Source organism: Mixophyes fleayi, chromosome 7 (assembly GCF_038048845.1).
Source record: "Mixophyes fleayi isolate aMixFle1 chromosome 7, aMixFle1.hap1, whole genome shotgun sequence".
Lineage (NCBI taxonomy): Eukaryota > Metazoa > Chordata > Amphibia > Anura > Limnodynastidae > Mixophyes > Mixophyes fleayi.
The window spans coordinates 137,787,641-137,805,823 of record NC_134408.1 but is presented as its reverse complement, the minus strand read 5'-3'; the positions used below and the strand labels follow the sequence as shown (position 1 = coordinate 137,805,823).

General features: G+C 38.6%; 1 protein-coding gene across 1 annotated transcript in view; it reads left to right on the top strand.

Moving 5' to 3' along the window:
- The first annotated feature begins 11,180 nt into the window (after positions 1–11,180).
- EPC2 (enhancer of polycomb 2) overlaps positions 11,181–18,183 on the top strand; it is a 42,618-nt gene continuing 35,615 nt past the window's right edge. The window contains exon 1 of the mRNA XM_075180920.1: positions 11,181–11,609. Within this exon, the coding sequence (XP_075037021.1) occupies positions 11,457–11,609 (153 nt within the window). The 5' untranslated portion in view covers positions 11,181–11,456. The remainder of the gene's footprint in view (positions 11,610–18,183) is intronic.

Genomic DNA, 18,183 nt, shown 5'->3' with positions numbered 1-18,183 from the left:
AAGAAAATAAAGCTGTTAGAATGGCCTAGCCAATCACCTGATTTGAATCCAATTGAATATCTATGGAAAGAACTAAAGATCAAAGGTCATAGAAGAAGCCAACGGAATCTTCAAGATTTGAAGATTATTTGCGTTGAAGAATGGGGCAAATTCACACCTGAGCAATGCATGCGAATAGTTTCTCCAATCAGGAGGCGTCTTGAAGCTTTCATTACCAACAAAGGTTTTTGTACAAAGTATTAAATACATTTTAGGAAGCGTGTTCAATACTTTTTCGCTGTGTCATTTCATATCATTACACAAAACTTAAATTATGGAAAAAAACTTAATCTATGGATTGATTTCTTTGCATGTGTGGATTGCAGGGGTTGTTGCTGACATTTGGTGTAAATTTCATTCCAATAGCCACATTAAATATATATTTAATGAGAAAAATGTTGATGTGTTCAATACTTATTTCACCTGCTGTGTATATATAGTGGTTGAAATTTAGAAGAGGAGGTATGGAAAATGTAAGTGAATGGAATTTGATTAACTCATCACCCAGCAAAGAAAACCCCTGTAGCTTTGCCTGTGAGGAGGTGAAAGAGATGATGTACAACAGCTCTTAGGACAAGTGCATTTTGCAGTTGGCAGCACGGTGGCTAAGTGGTTAGCACTTCTGCCTTACAGCACTGGGGTCATGAGTTCAAATCCCAACCATGGCCTTTTCTGTGAGGAGTTTGTATGTTCTCCCCGTGTTTGCGTGGGTTTCCTCTAGGTGCTCCGGTTTCCTCCCCTACTTCAAAAACATACTGGTTGGTTAATAGGCTGCCAACAATTTGACCCTAGCCTGTGTGTCTGTCTGTCTCTGTGTGTATTATGGAATTTAGTCTGTAAGCCCCAATGGGGCAGCGACTGATGTGAGTGAGTTCTTTGTACAGCGCTGCAGAATTAGTGGCGCTATATAAATAAAAAATGATAATAATAATAATAATAAATGATAAATTACTTTGGGACCAGACTACATATATAGGGTAGAGCAGATTTGTGGATAGCTTTATAAGTTAAGGATACTACTTAGAATTTTCTTCTTAAAGGTACAGGGAGCCAGAGCAGGGATTGACAAAAGGGGACATCAGATTGCAAAATATATATTTGTAAATTACATACAAGGTACTCCGCTATAGTGTATCTCTGCTAGATTTAAGTAGACAGATGATGCCTTGCTTGTAGAAAAAAAAATGCTAACTGGAGGTATACAAGTGTTACTATACAAGGGTTGCCGTTAGCAATGTAAATTGTAAGCTGAAATGTTCATAGCCCATATTTAAATATCTTATAATGGTCACGATACTCCCTCATGTTTACATAAAAAATATTCCTCAACTGCAGCAGAAACATTGAGCAACATATCGTAGTGTTATATAAGGTGTCAGAAAGAAAGAATGCCTTAAGAACATAAATGAGGAATTCACACCTTAATAGGTTTAGAACAAATTTTACAATGGAGGAAGGAGGAGGGGCAGGTACAGTTCTCTTTTGGTATCATATTGGAATACATATTATATAAATACATTTATATATATTATTATATAAATACATAATACATATTATTATATAAATACATAATACATATTATTATATAAATACATAATACATATTATTATATAAATACATTTATATATATTATTATATAAATACATAATACATAGTATTATATAAATACATAATACATATTATTATATAAATACATAATACATATTATTATATAAATACATTTATATATATTATTATATAAATACATAATACATAGTATTATATAAATACATAATACATATTATTATATAAATGCAATAGACAAAAAATATAGTAAAAAAAACGTTTTCATGATTCTGTTAAATTTACTTTCACACAATAAATGCAGGCCCAGCTATTGTGTCAGGGACATCAAATATGTTTACTTTATACCAGGGGTGGGCAAACCAGTCCTCAAGGGCCATATAACAGTTCATGTTTTTAGGATTTCTGTCTGTAGAAACAGCTGGGATAATTACTGACCCAGCCAAATAGATTAACTCAGCTGTGCATGATTAAAGAAATCCTAAAAACATGAACTGTTATATGGCCCTTGAGGACTGGTTTGCCCACCCCTGCTTTATACACATGTGACTCAATAAAACAAGTTTATCATTTTAAGTTTATACTTTTTTTTTTGCAAAAAGAGACACTGAAAATTCAGAGGAAATCTATAGTCAGCACTAACAGTTTTAGTGTAACCTGCTGACATGTCAGTTACTATTAGATCCAGGTTACATGGAATGATCAGTGCTGAGGTGCAAGGGAAACCTGATACAAGCTTGTCTGTGGCTTCCACTGATATACTGGCTTTAACAATATAATTATTTAATAAGCACATGCTTTACCTGGGAGATTTTGTAGAGGTGGGGTTAAAATGTAACCTCTTTGTTTACAAAACTCCCAGTTATGAAAATTAAAACCTTCCTCCAAAAATGACATCTTTATTTCAAATATTTTGATTTCTGAATAACTCCAGATATACCTCCCAACTGCTCCAATGTTCCTGAGACAATCATAAGTTTTGAAAGTCAAAAGGGTTGTGCTCTCCTGGTCAATAGGCATGGTATCATTGGGTATCAATGTGGCTTCATCAATTCCAATTTTCCATAAGATGGAATAAGATGGAGTATGCAGAGGAATTTTTACATTTTCCAAGTAATTATTGATACAAGTTGGGTGTATGAAGTGTATTTAATATAGAAAGCACATTACACACTTCTTAAATAAATATCATTATTAATATTTATTTATATATACAGTATGTATCACCATCATATTCTGTAGTGCTTTTCAGTTGGGAACAACCATAGTAATAAATTGAGACTGAGTATTAGAGACAGAGAGATAAAATCTTACAATCTATAGAACAATGAGGTTTTGACACATGAGGCTAAGTGCTACATATTGCATATTGGTCCAGCCAAATTTCAAAGGTAAAAAGTACCTAGTGAACTATATGATCCAGTCACACAGCAATGTTGGTCAGAGGATTATCTTGTGTGAACTGTGTAAAGGGTGGTAATAGGGTAAACTAGGGGGATTAAGAGTGTGGTAGAGGAATACTATAAGCTTGTCTGAAGAGGTGGGTTTTCAGAGAACACTAGAAAGCATGGAGGCTAGAGGAAAGTCTTATTGTGCCAGGGAGGAATTCCACAAAGTAGAAAAAAAAAAGTCCTGTAACCAGGAATGGGGGCAGGTAATAAGTGTGAATGAGAGACGCAGATCTTGCGCAGAACGGAGGTGTCGAGTTGGGGGATATTTTATGTAATAAAGTTGAAATGAAGATAGGAAGAGGAAAGCACTTGCAGGACTTGATTCAGTTCAATGAGTCACGCTCATTGCATTGAAAAATTTTGAAAAGCTTATTATTTTTCCTCTTGCTAAGACGCAGTAGTAACTGCTCTGGCTATTTGCAGCCTAATGGCTGGGGATACTAAAATTCCATGCGCAAATATGTCAGGAGAGAATGAGCTCAGGTGGTCAGAGGGGATCAGTAGTTGGTAGTAAGAAATGTGATGTACCTCTTATCGAAATGTGATTTATGCTGACCAGCCTCTGGAGATAAACAGCATAGCAATAATGCATTGGAAACTGCTAGTCCTGGCTTAACAGGAGAAACTAGCAGCATGCGTTACCCTCTATAGTGTCATATACAACTCCCAGGCTGGTCAGTGTAGGGATCGATGCCAAACCTTCACCGTCCCTTAATCGCTGCAGGATCAGCTCCCACGGGGAAAAAATAAAACTTTCTGAGCGTAGGTTTGAGCCGCAGTGTTCCAGAGATAGATGTGATTGCCGATCACAGCTGCTTAATAAACAAGTAAACATCTTTCGCTGCTGTTATCAATCTTTAATAAGTGGGGCAAAAATGTTTTCCCTACAATATAATGGCCGCCCAGTGTACCTCTTACTGAAAAGCGGCAAATACTTCTACCCCTCCACTAGTTACCACAGGGGCAATTTACTAAAACGTTTAGTGATAAGCTGGAAAATGGCAATTAATTGAGATTGCAAAGCACCAACAACAAATGAAATGTAAAAGCTAAATGGTGCACTATATATATTTATAGTTAGGAAACAATTTGGTTAATTCCAAAAGTGAAACGGAATGAAAACATTTGCATGAAAAACTTTTTAGAACCTTTTAAAGACTTTTATTTTTTTTATCTGTTTGAACCAGAAAAAAATATTTTTAAATCTGTTTGATGAAAATAGAACCACTGGCCGCTACCCAACCATCCATAGATATATTTGTCTATAGTTCCAAGTCTGGATTTTATCCTGTGTGTGAATGGAGCGGTATACAGCTGACTCCACCGAGCCTGTGCAGGTGATGGTGTTTTGTAGAGATTTATTTGGAAGCTGTCCCAAGGTTGCCTTGGAAACATACAAAGACGATCAATATTTCATTACGTTGGAAGGCTGGGGCTATGCTAAGTTGTAGCTCATTAAAAGAAAAGTACCGCACACAAATAACAAACATCACACGAAAAACCAAATCCCAACTCCAGACAAGAGCCAATGGAAATAAAATAAAAGTATACATGGATACAGGTAAAGCTAAATTGATCAGCATGGAGAATGATGAATGTCACATAATTTCAAATTGGCTGAAATTAAGACATCAGGCAGTCCTATGTAAAAATGCCATGAACTTCTACACAAAAGCCTTCGTGCTACTTTCTGAAGTCATGGCATCTGTTCTAAACTTGTGAAACTTTTCTAAATTATAGATTGTCTTAGTATAACTACCAAATGTTCTTTATATAGATTGACTTAGTATAGATTTAATACAGATTGATTGATTTGTTTATTTTTAAAAAAACTTTAAGGGGTAAATGTATCAAGCTGAGTTTTCCGGAGGGTTTGAAAAGTGGAGATGTTGCCTATAGCAACCAATCAGATTCTAGTTGTAGAATGTACTAAATAAATGTTAGCTAGAATCTGATTGGTTTTTCAAACCCGCCGGAAAACTCTCAGCTTGATACATTTACCTCCTAAATGTTCATTCATAAACATTTAATAAATAACCTGTATTGATGATGAACAACTATTCACTTTACTTGTACCCTAAATTTCAGGCGGTGCGTCCAGTAACAAAAATGAGATATAGCAATTTGAGTTTATAGCACATACCATAACCAGCCAGGCAGTGACTATAGATTTAAAATACTCCCATTTAAATGTGATTAGGCTTCGAAATCGGAAATCTGAATAAAAACTAGGTTGTTGTACTAATTAGTAGTTAATATTAATAATAACATTTTTTTAATTGTGTATAAATACATTTTTATAGTAAAATAAACAATGAAACTGAGGTTGTCCAACCCCTGAAACATTGACAAATATTAACATATGTTTGGGAGTCTTTGTATCTCTACAGTCACTGTTACAACTGTCATAAAACGATATACCAAATGTGAGAAAAGGGGCTCCAAGCCCTATAGCAGTCCTTGGACTTTTGCCCCTCCCCCCCCATGAAAAATGTAATTCCTATGCCCTTGTCTGTGTGGTATTTGCATGTTCTCCCGTGACCTGTGGGCACAGGTGATGGTACTAATAAGGCATGATGTTATAATCCTCAGTTGCAGATAAACACACGTCGTCATGGACTGATGTCAAACGCAGCCAAAACATGACACTAGGTCCTGACACTAGAAAACCCAATTAAATGCAAAAGCATCACCAAACTTAGGTGTCATTTTTTCCCCCCTAAGACTCACATGTATATGTTACTAGAACACAAAAACAATCTTACCAAATTCACTGTGAATATACTCAATAAAGCAGAAAATCAGTGAGATAAAAAGAGATAGATGTGGCATCATATCTAATGAAGAACAGACTGCCAGAATTAATCTGGTATACCTGGTACCTCAAGACCCTAAACGGGAACGCATTATACCAAGCATGGCATTATCAGCTAATCTATGTTTTACCTGCAGTTCAGATTATACAAAAGATGTATTGCAAGATCCACAAATATAGGTGACCACGAGGCTTCTCTGTTGGCCTTGGAGGCCTTGACTTCCTCTGATTTTTTTTGATGGCAATAGAACCACTTTATTGCAAGACTTGTCCTTCAATGCACATTCTGACACCCATATCTGAAAACTCGATTCAATGGGCTGTAAGTTGAAAAGGAGAACATCTTTCAAACAGATTTGTCTACTCAGGGAGTAGAAGTTGCAAAATGCAAGAATGTCTTCTCCCAATATCACCTAATACAGAATCCAGAAAATATTTTTCATTTATGCTCATGGGAAATATATTGATCCTTCAATTCAACAGCATCAACATTCATTATTCGTGTTACCTGAAGCATTTCCATTTGATTAACAAGTAACATTTTCAGTAATTTCAGCCTAATGAACAATCAGTGGACCCCCCATGCCTTATTTTGCAAAAACAGTTTCTAGAGTGAGACCTCTCCAAAAGTCTTCTTTAAATGGGATCTACCTTTGAGACTAACAAAGCTAATAGGAGATCGTTCAGCTCTCTAATAGGAATCTAATCATAAAAGTGATGTTCCTGGCTAGCTCAGGTAGAATTCTCATGTAAAGATCATATATTGTGCTTTTTCCAGAATAAAGTAGCACTATTATTATTACTACTACTTTATTTAAAAAAGTAGTCCTAAGACTGAAACATAGAAAGTGACCATAGATAAGAACTGCTTGGCCCATTTAATCTGCCCAATTTTTAACCTATGGTAACCTCAAGCCCTATTTGATCCTTTAATTTTTGTAAGGATATCCTTATCTCTATCCCAAGCATGTTTACATTGCTCTACTGTATTATCCTCTACCACCTCTAATGGGAGGCTATTCCACTTATCCACTACCCTTTCTGTAAAGTAATTTTTCCTTACATTTCCTCTGAACCTACTTCCCCCCAGTGTCAGTACATGTCCTCGTGTTCTAATACTTCTCTTCCTTTGTAGAATGTTTCCCTCTTGCACCTTGTTATAACCCTTGATACATTTGAAAGTTTCTATCATGTCCCCCCTTTCCTTTCTCTGTTCCAAGTATACATATTAAGATCTTTTAGTCTTCCCGGGTAAGTTTTGTGTTGTAGGCCATGCACCATTTTAGTTGCCCTTCTGTGTACAGTCTCTAGCATATTTATATTCTTCTGAAGATATGACCTCCAAAACTGAACACAGTATTCTATATGAGGCCGGCCATACCAATGACCTATACCAGGGGCAAACGCAGGATATGTAGAGAGGCGTTTCCATGCCACACCGCCAGTGGGTGTGGTCAGCATGCTTTGGGGCGTAGCTATAATTTTAGACAGTGCTTGGCTGCTCTCCAACTCTTCCTATCCCCATCATATACACTGGTAATGCAGCGTGCTCTACTGTTAGGGGCACTCAGCTCTCCCTTTTCAAGTAGAGACGTGTGAAGCAGGACATACGTCCCAACTATCCCTACAATCAGGACAAAGTAATGACTGAGTCTGTCAGAACAGTTGACAGACTGTCCTGCTCTCTCCTACCTGTTCTTGCTGCTTTCAATACTTGTTGGGGAGAGATGGCTGTGAACAGTGCAGATAGAAACGGTCTGCACACAAGCTGCAAAGTGGCGGGTCCCGGGGCAGGGTCCAGCCACCTCAAGCATACAGTGCCCCAGGCTGGGAGGGGGGTTTCCAGGCACTAGGAACCCCCCCCCCCCTCCGGTTTGCCTATGTATACAGTGGCATTCTTACTTCTTTCTTTCTGCTACTGATTCCTCTCCCTATGCAATCAAACATCTGACTTGCTTTCCTCATTGCTTTGTTACATTACTTACCTGCCTTTAAGTCACCTGAAATAGTGACTCCTAGATCCCTTTCGTCCTCAGTAGTTTCCCTTATAGTGCCATTAATACTATATTTAGCCTTTGGGTTTTTGTTACCCAAGTACATGATTTTACATTTATTGGCATTAACTGTAGGTGTCACTCTCTTGACCATTCCTCTAGTCTACCTAGATCATCAATCATTTGTTTTATCCCTCTTGGTGTGTCTACCCTGTTGCATATCTTTGTGTCATCTGTATAAATGCATACTGTCCCTTCACGACTGGTATTGGACTCTCTACCAAACGGGGTACCCTCATTATCCCAATCAAGAAATCATCCTTCCTACATTCCATCGCTTAAGTCTCCTTAGAAAAAGACATGATACACTCTGGTCCCGCTCTGCACCAGATTGTCGCCAAGCGGCATAGGCTTGTGGAGCAAGATGGCTGCTGGAGGAACACAGGTTTGGGTGCAGTCCGGGCTCTCCATGCAATATATGGAACAGGGGCACTGCAGCAGTTACTTTTGCAGAGCCGTTCAGGAACAAGATTTCCCATTGTGGAGTGAAATGATTGAAATTAGATAAACGGGTGGAAGGGTGCATTATTAGGGGTGTTTGTTGCTCTGTGGAGGGCAGCACAGCCATGTCTATTCTGCTAAAAGACTTGAATTTGTACCCAGCTCAGAGCTGGCATTTTTTGGGTCTTGTTCTATACTTTTGATGGGACAAATTTTGCCCTTTGATGTTTCACTTTACAAGAGAATCACCTTTTTAGGTGCATTTCTAGGAATGTAATAAAAAGATTCACACACACAAGATTGCCATATGTAATAAAGGTAGTCCTGATATCCCCATTATTAATTCAAACCATCAGGCAACACCAAGCTGTATTTTAGGGGGGGGGGGGGGGGGATAAACATTTATTTTATTTATTAAGTTATTGTTATAGCACTTATATATTATGCAGTGTTTTACCAAAATGATTTAATCAATCACATGGGGAGCTTACATTCTAAGTTCACATAGACACACACTAGGGTTAATTTCCTCAGTATCTGACTATCCTACTCAGGGGCAAACGCAGGATTTGCAGATAGGGGTTTCAACACCAGCCGCCAGTGAGTGTGACCAGCATGTATGGGGGCGTAGCTATAATTTTAGACAGTGCTTGGCTGCTCTCCAACTCTCCCTATCCCCATAATATACATGGGCAATGCTGTGTGCACTACTGTTAGATGCATGCAGCTCTCTCTTTTCGAGCAGAGCCATGTGAAGTGGGGGCAGGGTCCAGCCACCTGAATTATACAGTGCCCCAGGCTTGGAGGGGGGTTTCCGGGCACTAGGAACCCCCCCCCCCCCCCCCCCCCCCCCTTGGTTTGCCTATGCTACTAGTGTGTCTTTGGAGTGTAGGAGGAACCTAAAGCACCCGAAGGAAACGCATCATAGGGAGAACATTCAAACTTCAAACAGATAGTGCGGCATCGAACCCATGAACTCAGCACTATGTGCGATGCTAACCAGTGTGCCACTGTACTTTGAATTACATGGATTAAGGTAATAAAAAAAAAACCTTCACTTTCTCAGGAAAAGAGGTTGTTACAAAGGTATGAGCTCATTCTACCAGGGGAACGGTACCATTGTGGGCAGCCTTCCTTGTGACTACCTGCTAGGCGGCTAGCTGGTCTTGTCCTGGCACCTTCATCATCCACTGTTCTTATAGAGGAGAATTAAACTCTATCCTCATTATAGAAAAAAAATCTAATTGTGCAGCATCTCTATCAACTTGTGTCTTCTCTCATTGTACTGCTCGCTATTACCAATAGTAAGCTGCCATGGTAGATGCCAGGTAAATAGAAAATTGTTCTCCAACACCATCATTTCTGTTACATGGTATATATCCGTGGCAATAAAGTCGCCCTCCCTTTAATTTCTGTTGATACTAATAAAAGAAAGAAAAAAAAAAGTGTCAGTGGGAGTCACATTTTTACTGATTTGTGGAAGGGTAAGGCTATTTCCAGGAGACATTTAACCCATTAGTGTGCTATCATAATGGATTCTAATTACTCTGAGTGTTAGATAAGAACTTATCAGAGGAGTCTTTGAACTCTTCCCAGGACACTGATTTTTGTGCATTGTTGTCCAAATTCTGCATAATCAAGATCACACCCCAGCAGTGCTTTATAACCTGTTTTTCTCTTAAACTTCTCTTAAGCCCATTTCAATACAAGATAATATCCTGTTGTCTCAAGATCCTGCTACATTTAAATTACATGCTGGTAATATTAACACCCTACCAGGATTACCAAAATGTACAAGAACTTTAAATTAAATATGCATTTATAGCTAGGGGGATGTAATGTACTTTAATTTTTTTTTAAATAATTTCTATTAAAAAACTGGGAAAGCATGATCATGATGGTCCAACCCAGGACATGATGCCGGAAGCAGGACTATCCTGTACAGAATGTGGTAGACATTAATTAAAGCTCGTCCGGAAAAGCATATTTGTTTAAAATAATTATTTCCATTACAGAGTAAATCTCAAGTTAAATTACTACAGGCATTGGATCCAAGTATCCGTCGGCCATGCCGTGTGTGTTGTCCATATAGACAGCAATAAAATATATGCTACAAACATGAACTGGATTAAATGCGCATCTGCCTAATTTTCTTGCATTTCTCTCCATGGCGCATATTGCATATATTAGGGGGGGGCTGCTGTTTTTAATTTTTGTCTCGTTGGGCTCTGACACCTATCTCCAAGCAAAATGTTACTAAAAAGGACTGAACAGAAAAAATAACAAATATTTAAAGCAGGTTATTGTACATAACAACAAATAATGGATCGTTTTATTGTTCTATGTAGTTAGGAAATATTATGTCATACCATTAGTTTTTTTTATTTGATAATTTTACAGTGCCACTATGTAGTGTAATATATATATATATATATATATATATATATATATATATATATATATATATATATATATATATATATAGTTCATATTTTCCTCAACTTTAACAAAGAAAGTGATCGACCAATATATATATATATATATATATATATATATTTATAATGTTCATATTTTCCTCAACTTTAACAAAGAAAGTGATCGACCAATAAGAAGACGCATATAAAACAGTAAAAATCTGTAGTGAGGATATTAATGGTAAATCTGAAGGATAATATATATAATATAAAGAATAAAACTAATTATAAGGGTTAAGCGCGCAATCTTGGGCCATTGAGAGTACAGAGCGCGCCCCCGAATCATAATGCGCGCCCCCGAACCCCCCTGCTGCGCGCGCACCCCCCCCCTGTGCCGCCGCTCGCGGGGGCTGCTGGGATCGCTCGCCGCCTTGGTAATGTCCGCCATGTTTGCCATGGCGCAGGGAGCGGATCGAGCCAACAAAACCCGGATCTAGGCACGACGAATTACTGCCTGGAGCGTCGCTTTCTGCCCCTCACCGTGTCACGGGGGCCCCATGAGTCGGCGGGGGGAGAGAGCGAGCGGCTTGGGGGGGTCCTTCTGACCGACATTTTTTTAAGTGTTTTTTTTTTTTTTTTTTAATTCCTCGACCCCCCCCCTCCCCCGGCTGTGGCGACAATGAGTAAACTGTCGTTCCGAGCGCGGGCACTGGATGCCGCCAAGCCGCTGCCCATCTACCGGGGCACGGACATGCCCGACCTCAATGACTGCGTGTCCATTAACCGGGCCGTGCCGCAGATGCCCACGGGGATGGAGAAGGAGGAGGAATCGGTAGGTAATCTTTTGTCAGACATTTGTTATTCAGGAAACACACTTACGCCGGCCGGGCTGCGTAGAGCGCGCTCTAATCTGTCTGTCTACGTCACGTATGGGGAGGTGGACTGCTCGGGCTGGCGTAGTTGGCGGGAGCCGCCATGTTGTGGCGTCCGAAGCCTACGTCACAGTGTGTGGAGAGCTCAGCGTGAGCGTAACCCGCGCTGTGAATAGGAAATGTGCGTAGCACAGCCCGGCAGGTTTGATGACAACTGGAAAGCACTGAGCTGCTGCAGGCGGCTTCTGTAGACCCAAGAGGGGCTGCAGCAGCTCAGGCCTTCTATCTGTGGACATTGTGTAGAGTTAAAATGCGTTTACATTGTGAGGCCAGCTGTGCAGTGCTGATCTCTAATGTATGTGTAGTTTGTATTAGAAAACAAGAAGTGTGTGTGTGTGTGTGTATATGTATGTATATATATATATATATATATATATATATATATATATATATATATATATATATATATAAATAATGAGGTTAATAGTGTAATGTCTGTATGCTGCATGTAGAAGTACGGTGTTTATGCTTTTATAAGAAACAATGCAACCTCACATAGTGTGAAATATAATTATGGAAGTGTGATGTGATTTTGGAGATTGACAGTGTAGTGGTAATTTTATGTATGCTGTATATTTGTATACATGTGTCATGCTTTTTTACATTGATATTAGGAGATTAGCAATAATGTGCTATGGTGAGTAATGTACAGTTGTAAAGTCAGTAGCGCATGATGTTGAATACTGTAAGATAAACAGTGAAAGTATCATGTGCTGGATGTTTATAATAAGGACAGAAGCGCGTTCTTTATATTCTGGAGTTTGCAATGTAGTGCGATCAAAATGATAGTGTCACACATGGGTATTATTACTGCGATGCTATAATATATAATTTAACGTTGACTATGCTGTCTTGTATATCTGATGGTGTGTATTCTATTATATATATATATATATATATATATATATATATATATATATATATAGATAGTTAGTAGCATTGGTGATAATGAGATTACACTGCTGTATACTTAATAAAATATTTATAAAATCAGAAACTGTAATGAGATTAGTAGCGTTGTAGTATTACCCTGTGTGTGATGAGTGTAAAATGTGTGTGTGTGTATGTGTATATATATATATATATATATATATATTATTGTCTTATGGAATTAGCATCTGTGTGTTCTGGGTGATTGTATGATCAGCGCTGTTATGTCATGCATGCTGGCATGTTTGTGTGCTATGAAGCTCAATGCAGGGTGGTTATTTCTCACGTGTAGCGCCGGCTGTCACGTCTGTGTTTATGTCTCCTGTGTAGTGGAATGATGTAGTGTGTGAAGGTTGCAGGAAGACGTCACAGGGACAGCACGAGTAGTGTTGTAGTAAGTGCACTCTGATTTCTTGAATGAATGGCAGCCCCGCCCCGCCGTGCTGCCATTGGCCGAGTCTGATTTGTTGCTGTCACTGTATGCCCGCCTCCTTATGTCACACGCTGCGCTGATTGGCAGAAGCCTTTTCCCCCTTCTCTTTCGGACTCAGATCATTGAGGATCGTTTTACAATGTGTGGTTGTCTTAAGGGGATTAGAAAATAAAATACATTGTAATCTTGTATACTATGCAACTACAAATTCATAGCGGATTCATTCATATAGCACATGCATGCCGACAATCGTCACTGACTAGCATCAGGAAGTTACAGCACTTAAGACTGTCACGTTGTGTGCATGCTGTCATTTTAAGCTATCTTGGAGGGCAGTGGCTTATGTTGAGCTCAGAAAATAAAGAAAATCGATTTTATTAAAGTAGTATTGAATGAGCCTATTTTCTGGATTGTTGGTATGTTATAAATAAATTATGTGTAAAGGCAATAAAAAGCCTATCTTAGAAAGTGCTGCAAATATTGCCATACTTGCTTAGAAAAACAAGTTATACTTCACTGTTTACATAACTAGCCTTAATGGATTTTAATTATCATAAAAGTTTTGCAACATACTTTGGTGTATTCTTTTGTATTTTGTTGTAAGCCTTCCTCTTGTCAAGTCAATAAATTCACTTTACAGCTACAATCCATCTCTAAGGGGGGTATTCAATAGTTAGCGAGTTTGGAAGTTCGAGCGTGAAAAGTCATTTTTTTTGCTATTTTTACCTTATTTTCGAGCGCGAAAACTTCTCACGCAATTCTTTTTTCTTTTTTTTTTTTTTTTACCGAAATGGTGTTATCGCGCTCCAAGCGTTTGTCAATGTTAAAGTATAGTCTGGCTGCGAACCCTTAGCGGAAAAAGCTATTCAATTGTTTTTTAACGCCGAGTGTGAAAAAGGCAAATATGCTGTTTTATCTCGCACCTCCATGGTCTGCTCAAAGAAATTTTTTTGTTATTAAGTTAAGAAAAATATACATTAAACTGAGAAAATAGGTGTAAAAGTTCATAAAAGTAACCTAAAAAAATTAATAATTTTTGGATATTTCCCCCTTTAGAAAAAACCATAGTGGTGCATGTATTTAAACTTTTTTATATTATTTTTTTGTTTTTAAGGGGGGGGGGGGAGGGTGGTTGTGCCAAAAGTATCATGGTTTTTTTTTTGTTTTTTTTAAAAGCAAAATCGTTTGCTCCCCACTCTATTTAGTCTTCACCCTAGTGCCGGCAGGCTATTGATGTGTGAAAAATTTGACGTAGGGTTCCCCCTAATTTAATTGAACCAGCACTAGGCAAACCAGCCGGGGTGATAGGCACTATAACGGGGGGGGGGGGGGCGGGGACGCAGTTTGGGTCCCACGGCCATAATGACTAAACACCCACAGACTGTTCAGCGCTGGCCTGGATTCCCTAGGGATTGTGGTCCGCTGAAAAATGTAAGCGGGCCAGGCCAGTGCCGATAGCACTAGGGCTCTTCCTACTACCCCTTGGCTGTGGGTAGTAGGGTAATAAATGGGGATTTTTTATGAAAAAAATAACAAAAAAAAATTGTTTTTACTTGTGGAACTACATGTCCCAGCCAGCCATGTTGTCCTAAATAGTGTGGGCATGCTGCTACTTGTCTAACTACAAGCACCAGCGTACCCATAGCACCCAGGGCATGTTTGCACTTGTAGTAGAACCACAAGTGCCAACATGCTCTTACACCCACGGCTGGCTGTGATCTGTAGTTCCACAAAGCAAAATGTTAAATAAAAGCACAACACCCTCATTCCAACCACAAATCTTTATTAAAAATAATAAAACCCCAAGAAATACAGTAAACACCCTCATGTACACCATAGATTTTAATTAAAAAAAAAAAAAAACTCACCATGGACGAAATCCTCAGTTTTATGATGCTTTACTTACACACACTCATTTACGCAAAGTCCCAACAAATATTTTTACCTTCGAAGAAAGGCCCGGCTTGCCCACTGTCCCACAAATATTTGTACCTTACAAATGTCCATGCCTGGCCAGTGTTCAAATGTTTGTAAATTTCAAAAAATGTACCTCCTTGTAAAATCTTTAATTCTGCTGTACAGGGGGGGCCATTGTTGCTTGCAGTGCTGGGGCCCTTCTTCATTGCAGTGTGGGGGCCCATTCTCTTGTGCAGTGCTGGGGCCCTTCTTGATTGCAGTGTAGGGGCCCAATCTCCTTTGCAGTGCTGGGGCCATTCTTGATTGCATTAATTTACTTTTATTTTTTTATAGGAAAATGAGTGCCTTAACCACTCCTCATTTCAAACTCGCTAGGACCAATAATAGAGCGCGAGGGGGTGAATGCAAAAAAACAATTGAATTGAGCGTTTGTTTTTTTTAAAACGCACGCTCGAACAGGAAAAAACGAGCGCAGGGGTTTTTTTTAGCGCAAAATTTTAACGCATCTCGCTAACAATTGAATACCCCCCTAAGTATGCATTCCATTTATCCATGTGGCTCTTTAATCCTAGAAATTGAAAGTGAAACCATGTTTTACATATGTGTGGACCTTTTATGGAACAGTTATATTTCCCAAATGAAATATAGTGCATCATTGCATATACTAATTGTTCCCTTATGTTGCCATTTTGTATTTGAAGTTGAAGACTTTATGCATCACAATTTAAATTTGCATCGCTTCGGTAATGTATTTTGAAATTCCATGCCCCATCTATATTGCCATAAAAGTAAAACATTATTATCGTTTATTTAGAAGGTGCAACAAAATTTTGAAGCGCGTACAGTCTCGTAATACAAAAAAGTAGACACCATTCATGTAAATTAATATGGCACCTCCTTCCTAATTTCTTTTGCACACAAAATTGATTTTTCTACCATGGCTCATTAATAAGAGTTTGTTCCCCATGTGCTATTTGTCTGAAACAAAATTACAAAATGCATAAAAAGCTTCTTAGCTGGCTAGCAGCGAGGCAGACCTATCCTAAGTTTGTCTGCCATTAATGCATCAGGTTTTAACTTGGAAAGCAGAGGACATTTAGCTTGGAAGGGGGGTGTTGTAGTCCATGATACAGGAGCAGCCATTCTCATTGACAATTAATAAGTTTGCAGATTGAGTAACTCATGATGAGCTAGGGGCCATTTCTTCCTGACCAAAAATTATGGTTAACCCTTTTTTTTTGCTTCCTGGATAATGTATTGTGGTACTGCTGGTATCGGCAAGAGACTCTGCAGTGGCTATGTTTCTTTTAGTGCGGAAATTATAGCACTGGAAGGTGCTAACCTTCATCTCTGAAAACAAAGACAACCTATGGGGAAATTGCCTGCCTTGCTGGGAAGGTGTTCTTAAAAGTTTCCTCTCATTGCTTAAAAAAATGATGTACAGTGCAATTGTTTTTTACTTATTACGTTGTACAAAAAGAGGATTAAGAGACTGACCCATAGGTAATTAATGGAGTTCTATTTTGTTTGATATCAGCATTGTAAATAATTCTCCATGTATTTAATTTTCTTTAGTGTATGAACATTTTAAACCAGAAAATACTATGGTCTTAAAGAGGCTTAGCAGTGATTGATCACGAAAAGTATCCTTGTTGTATTTTGTATAATACTGAAGCATTCTCAGGATTTGTACAATTATATCACAGTATTTACATGTAAGCAGTGGAAATGTCCCTGCTTATAACTTTTAAACTATATTCTCCCATCAATTGCTATTTCAAAAGGGTTTTCCAAAATATTGATCCATCGGGGCTGCTAAGTAAGAGTTTAGATCCTCTGACAAATTGGATACCCAAATTCTTAACGCAGCCAGGTGCTTGGTAGCTTGACACTGGAAGAAACCTAATTCCCCATCTATGCATCTTGTGTATAACAATATTTGGTATCTCGCAAGTATGGAAAAAATATCCGCTTAGCTGAACAAAAAAACTCATACATTTTACCTATATATGGAATCTCTGGTTCTATTATAACACCTCGTCCGATCGCACCTGCTACACAGACAGATTCTCAGACCTTATTTGTTAGTTATAGCTGAGTGTACCGAACATGCTGTTCTTAAGGTTATTTTTTGGACATCTATTTGCAAAATCTATAAAAACAGTAAGTGTGTGGTGGAACCAAAGCTTTTGTTACTCGAAGATCTAGAACCCAAATGGATTGCATGACAAGTAGGTAAGTTTTCTACAAGACCGAACACCCTTAGGGACCAAAACATCATATGAAATATTTTTAACATTGCAGGACTCTTGTAGAGTTGGACGCAACTCTTGTTGTCTGCATATAATATGCCTTTTTACTTCTGTGCATGCCCACAATGCACTAGTTACGGTTACCACCAAATGTAGATTGGGTCACATCTTCTTGCAATTATTGCTGCTTGTGGCCCCTTTACAATTGAAGAGGTTTAACGAAGGAAGATGCAAATGCGAGTTGTTTAGACTGAGACTTGGGTGCATGTGCTCCAGTCAGGAGACTGGAAACTTGCAGGTGCAAAATTCCTAAAAATCACGATCAATGATGGAAAGATATGGGGGCAAACGTGGTAGTGTGTACACGCTAAAACTTTCCATTCCCAGTATATATAACATAAGAAACATAGCCCTATGCTGGTATTATAGCCCTATGTCTGCCGCATATTGTCACATGCCCTCTATATACAGTGGCATTAAAAATTGCATACCCAACTTTGGCATTTACTGCATTTTATTTTGTTGCATAATAGAATCAAAATGATATATTTGGGAATTCTTGTTACCACTGCCCAGCACAAAATACTCTGTTATGTCAAATGTATAAAAATGATTGTATTTGTAACTATTTGGGCACCACTTGAAAGAAAATTGTGTCTGCCACCTGTTCTCCCCCTCAGGAGTACTTGCCTGTATGCTGTGCTTGTTGGTCCTACTCTGTAGGCTGACTGAGTAAGAATCGCTGCTTTTTCCTCTGCCCGGTTCACCCTATGATCAAAACTCACCCAGGCCCCTTGCTGAATCTCGTACTCTGCGCTTCCATTCAGCAGTAGCAGTTAAAGGGTTAACCAAATGACAACTGGATTGTGAGATCTTGCGTAGAATTTTCCAGAAATAATCTAGGAGACCCATATGGCAAGTGGAGTTAGAATTTATGGTCTG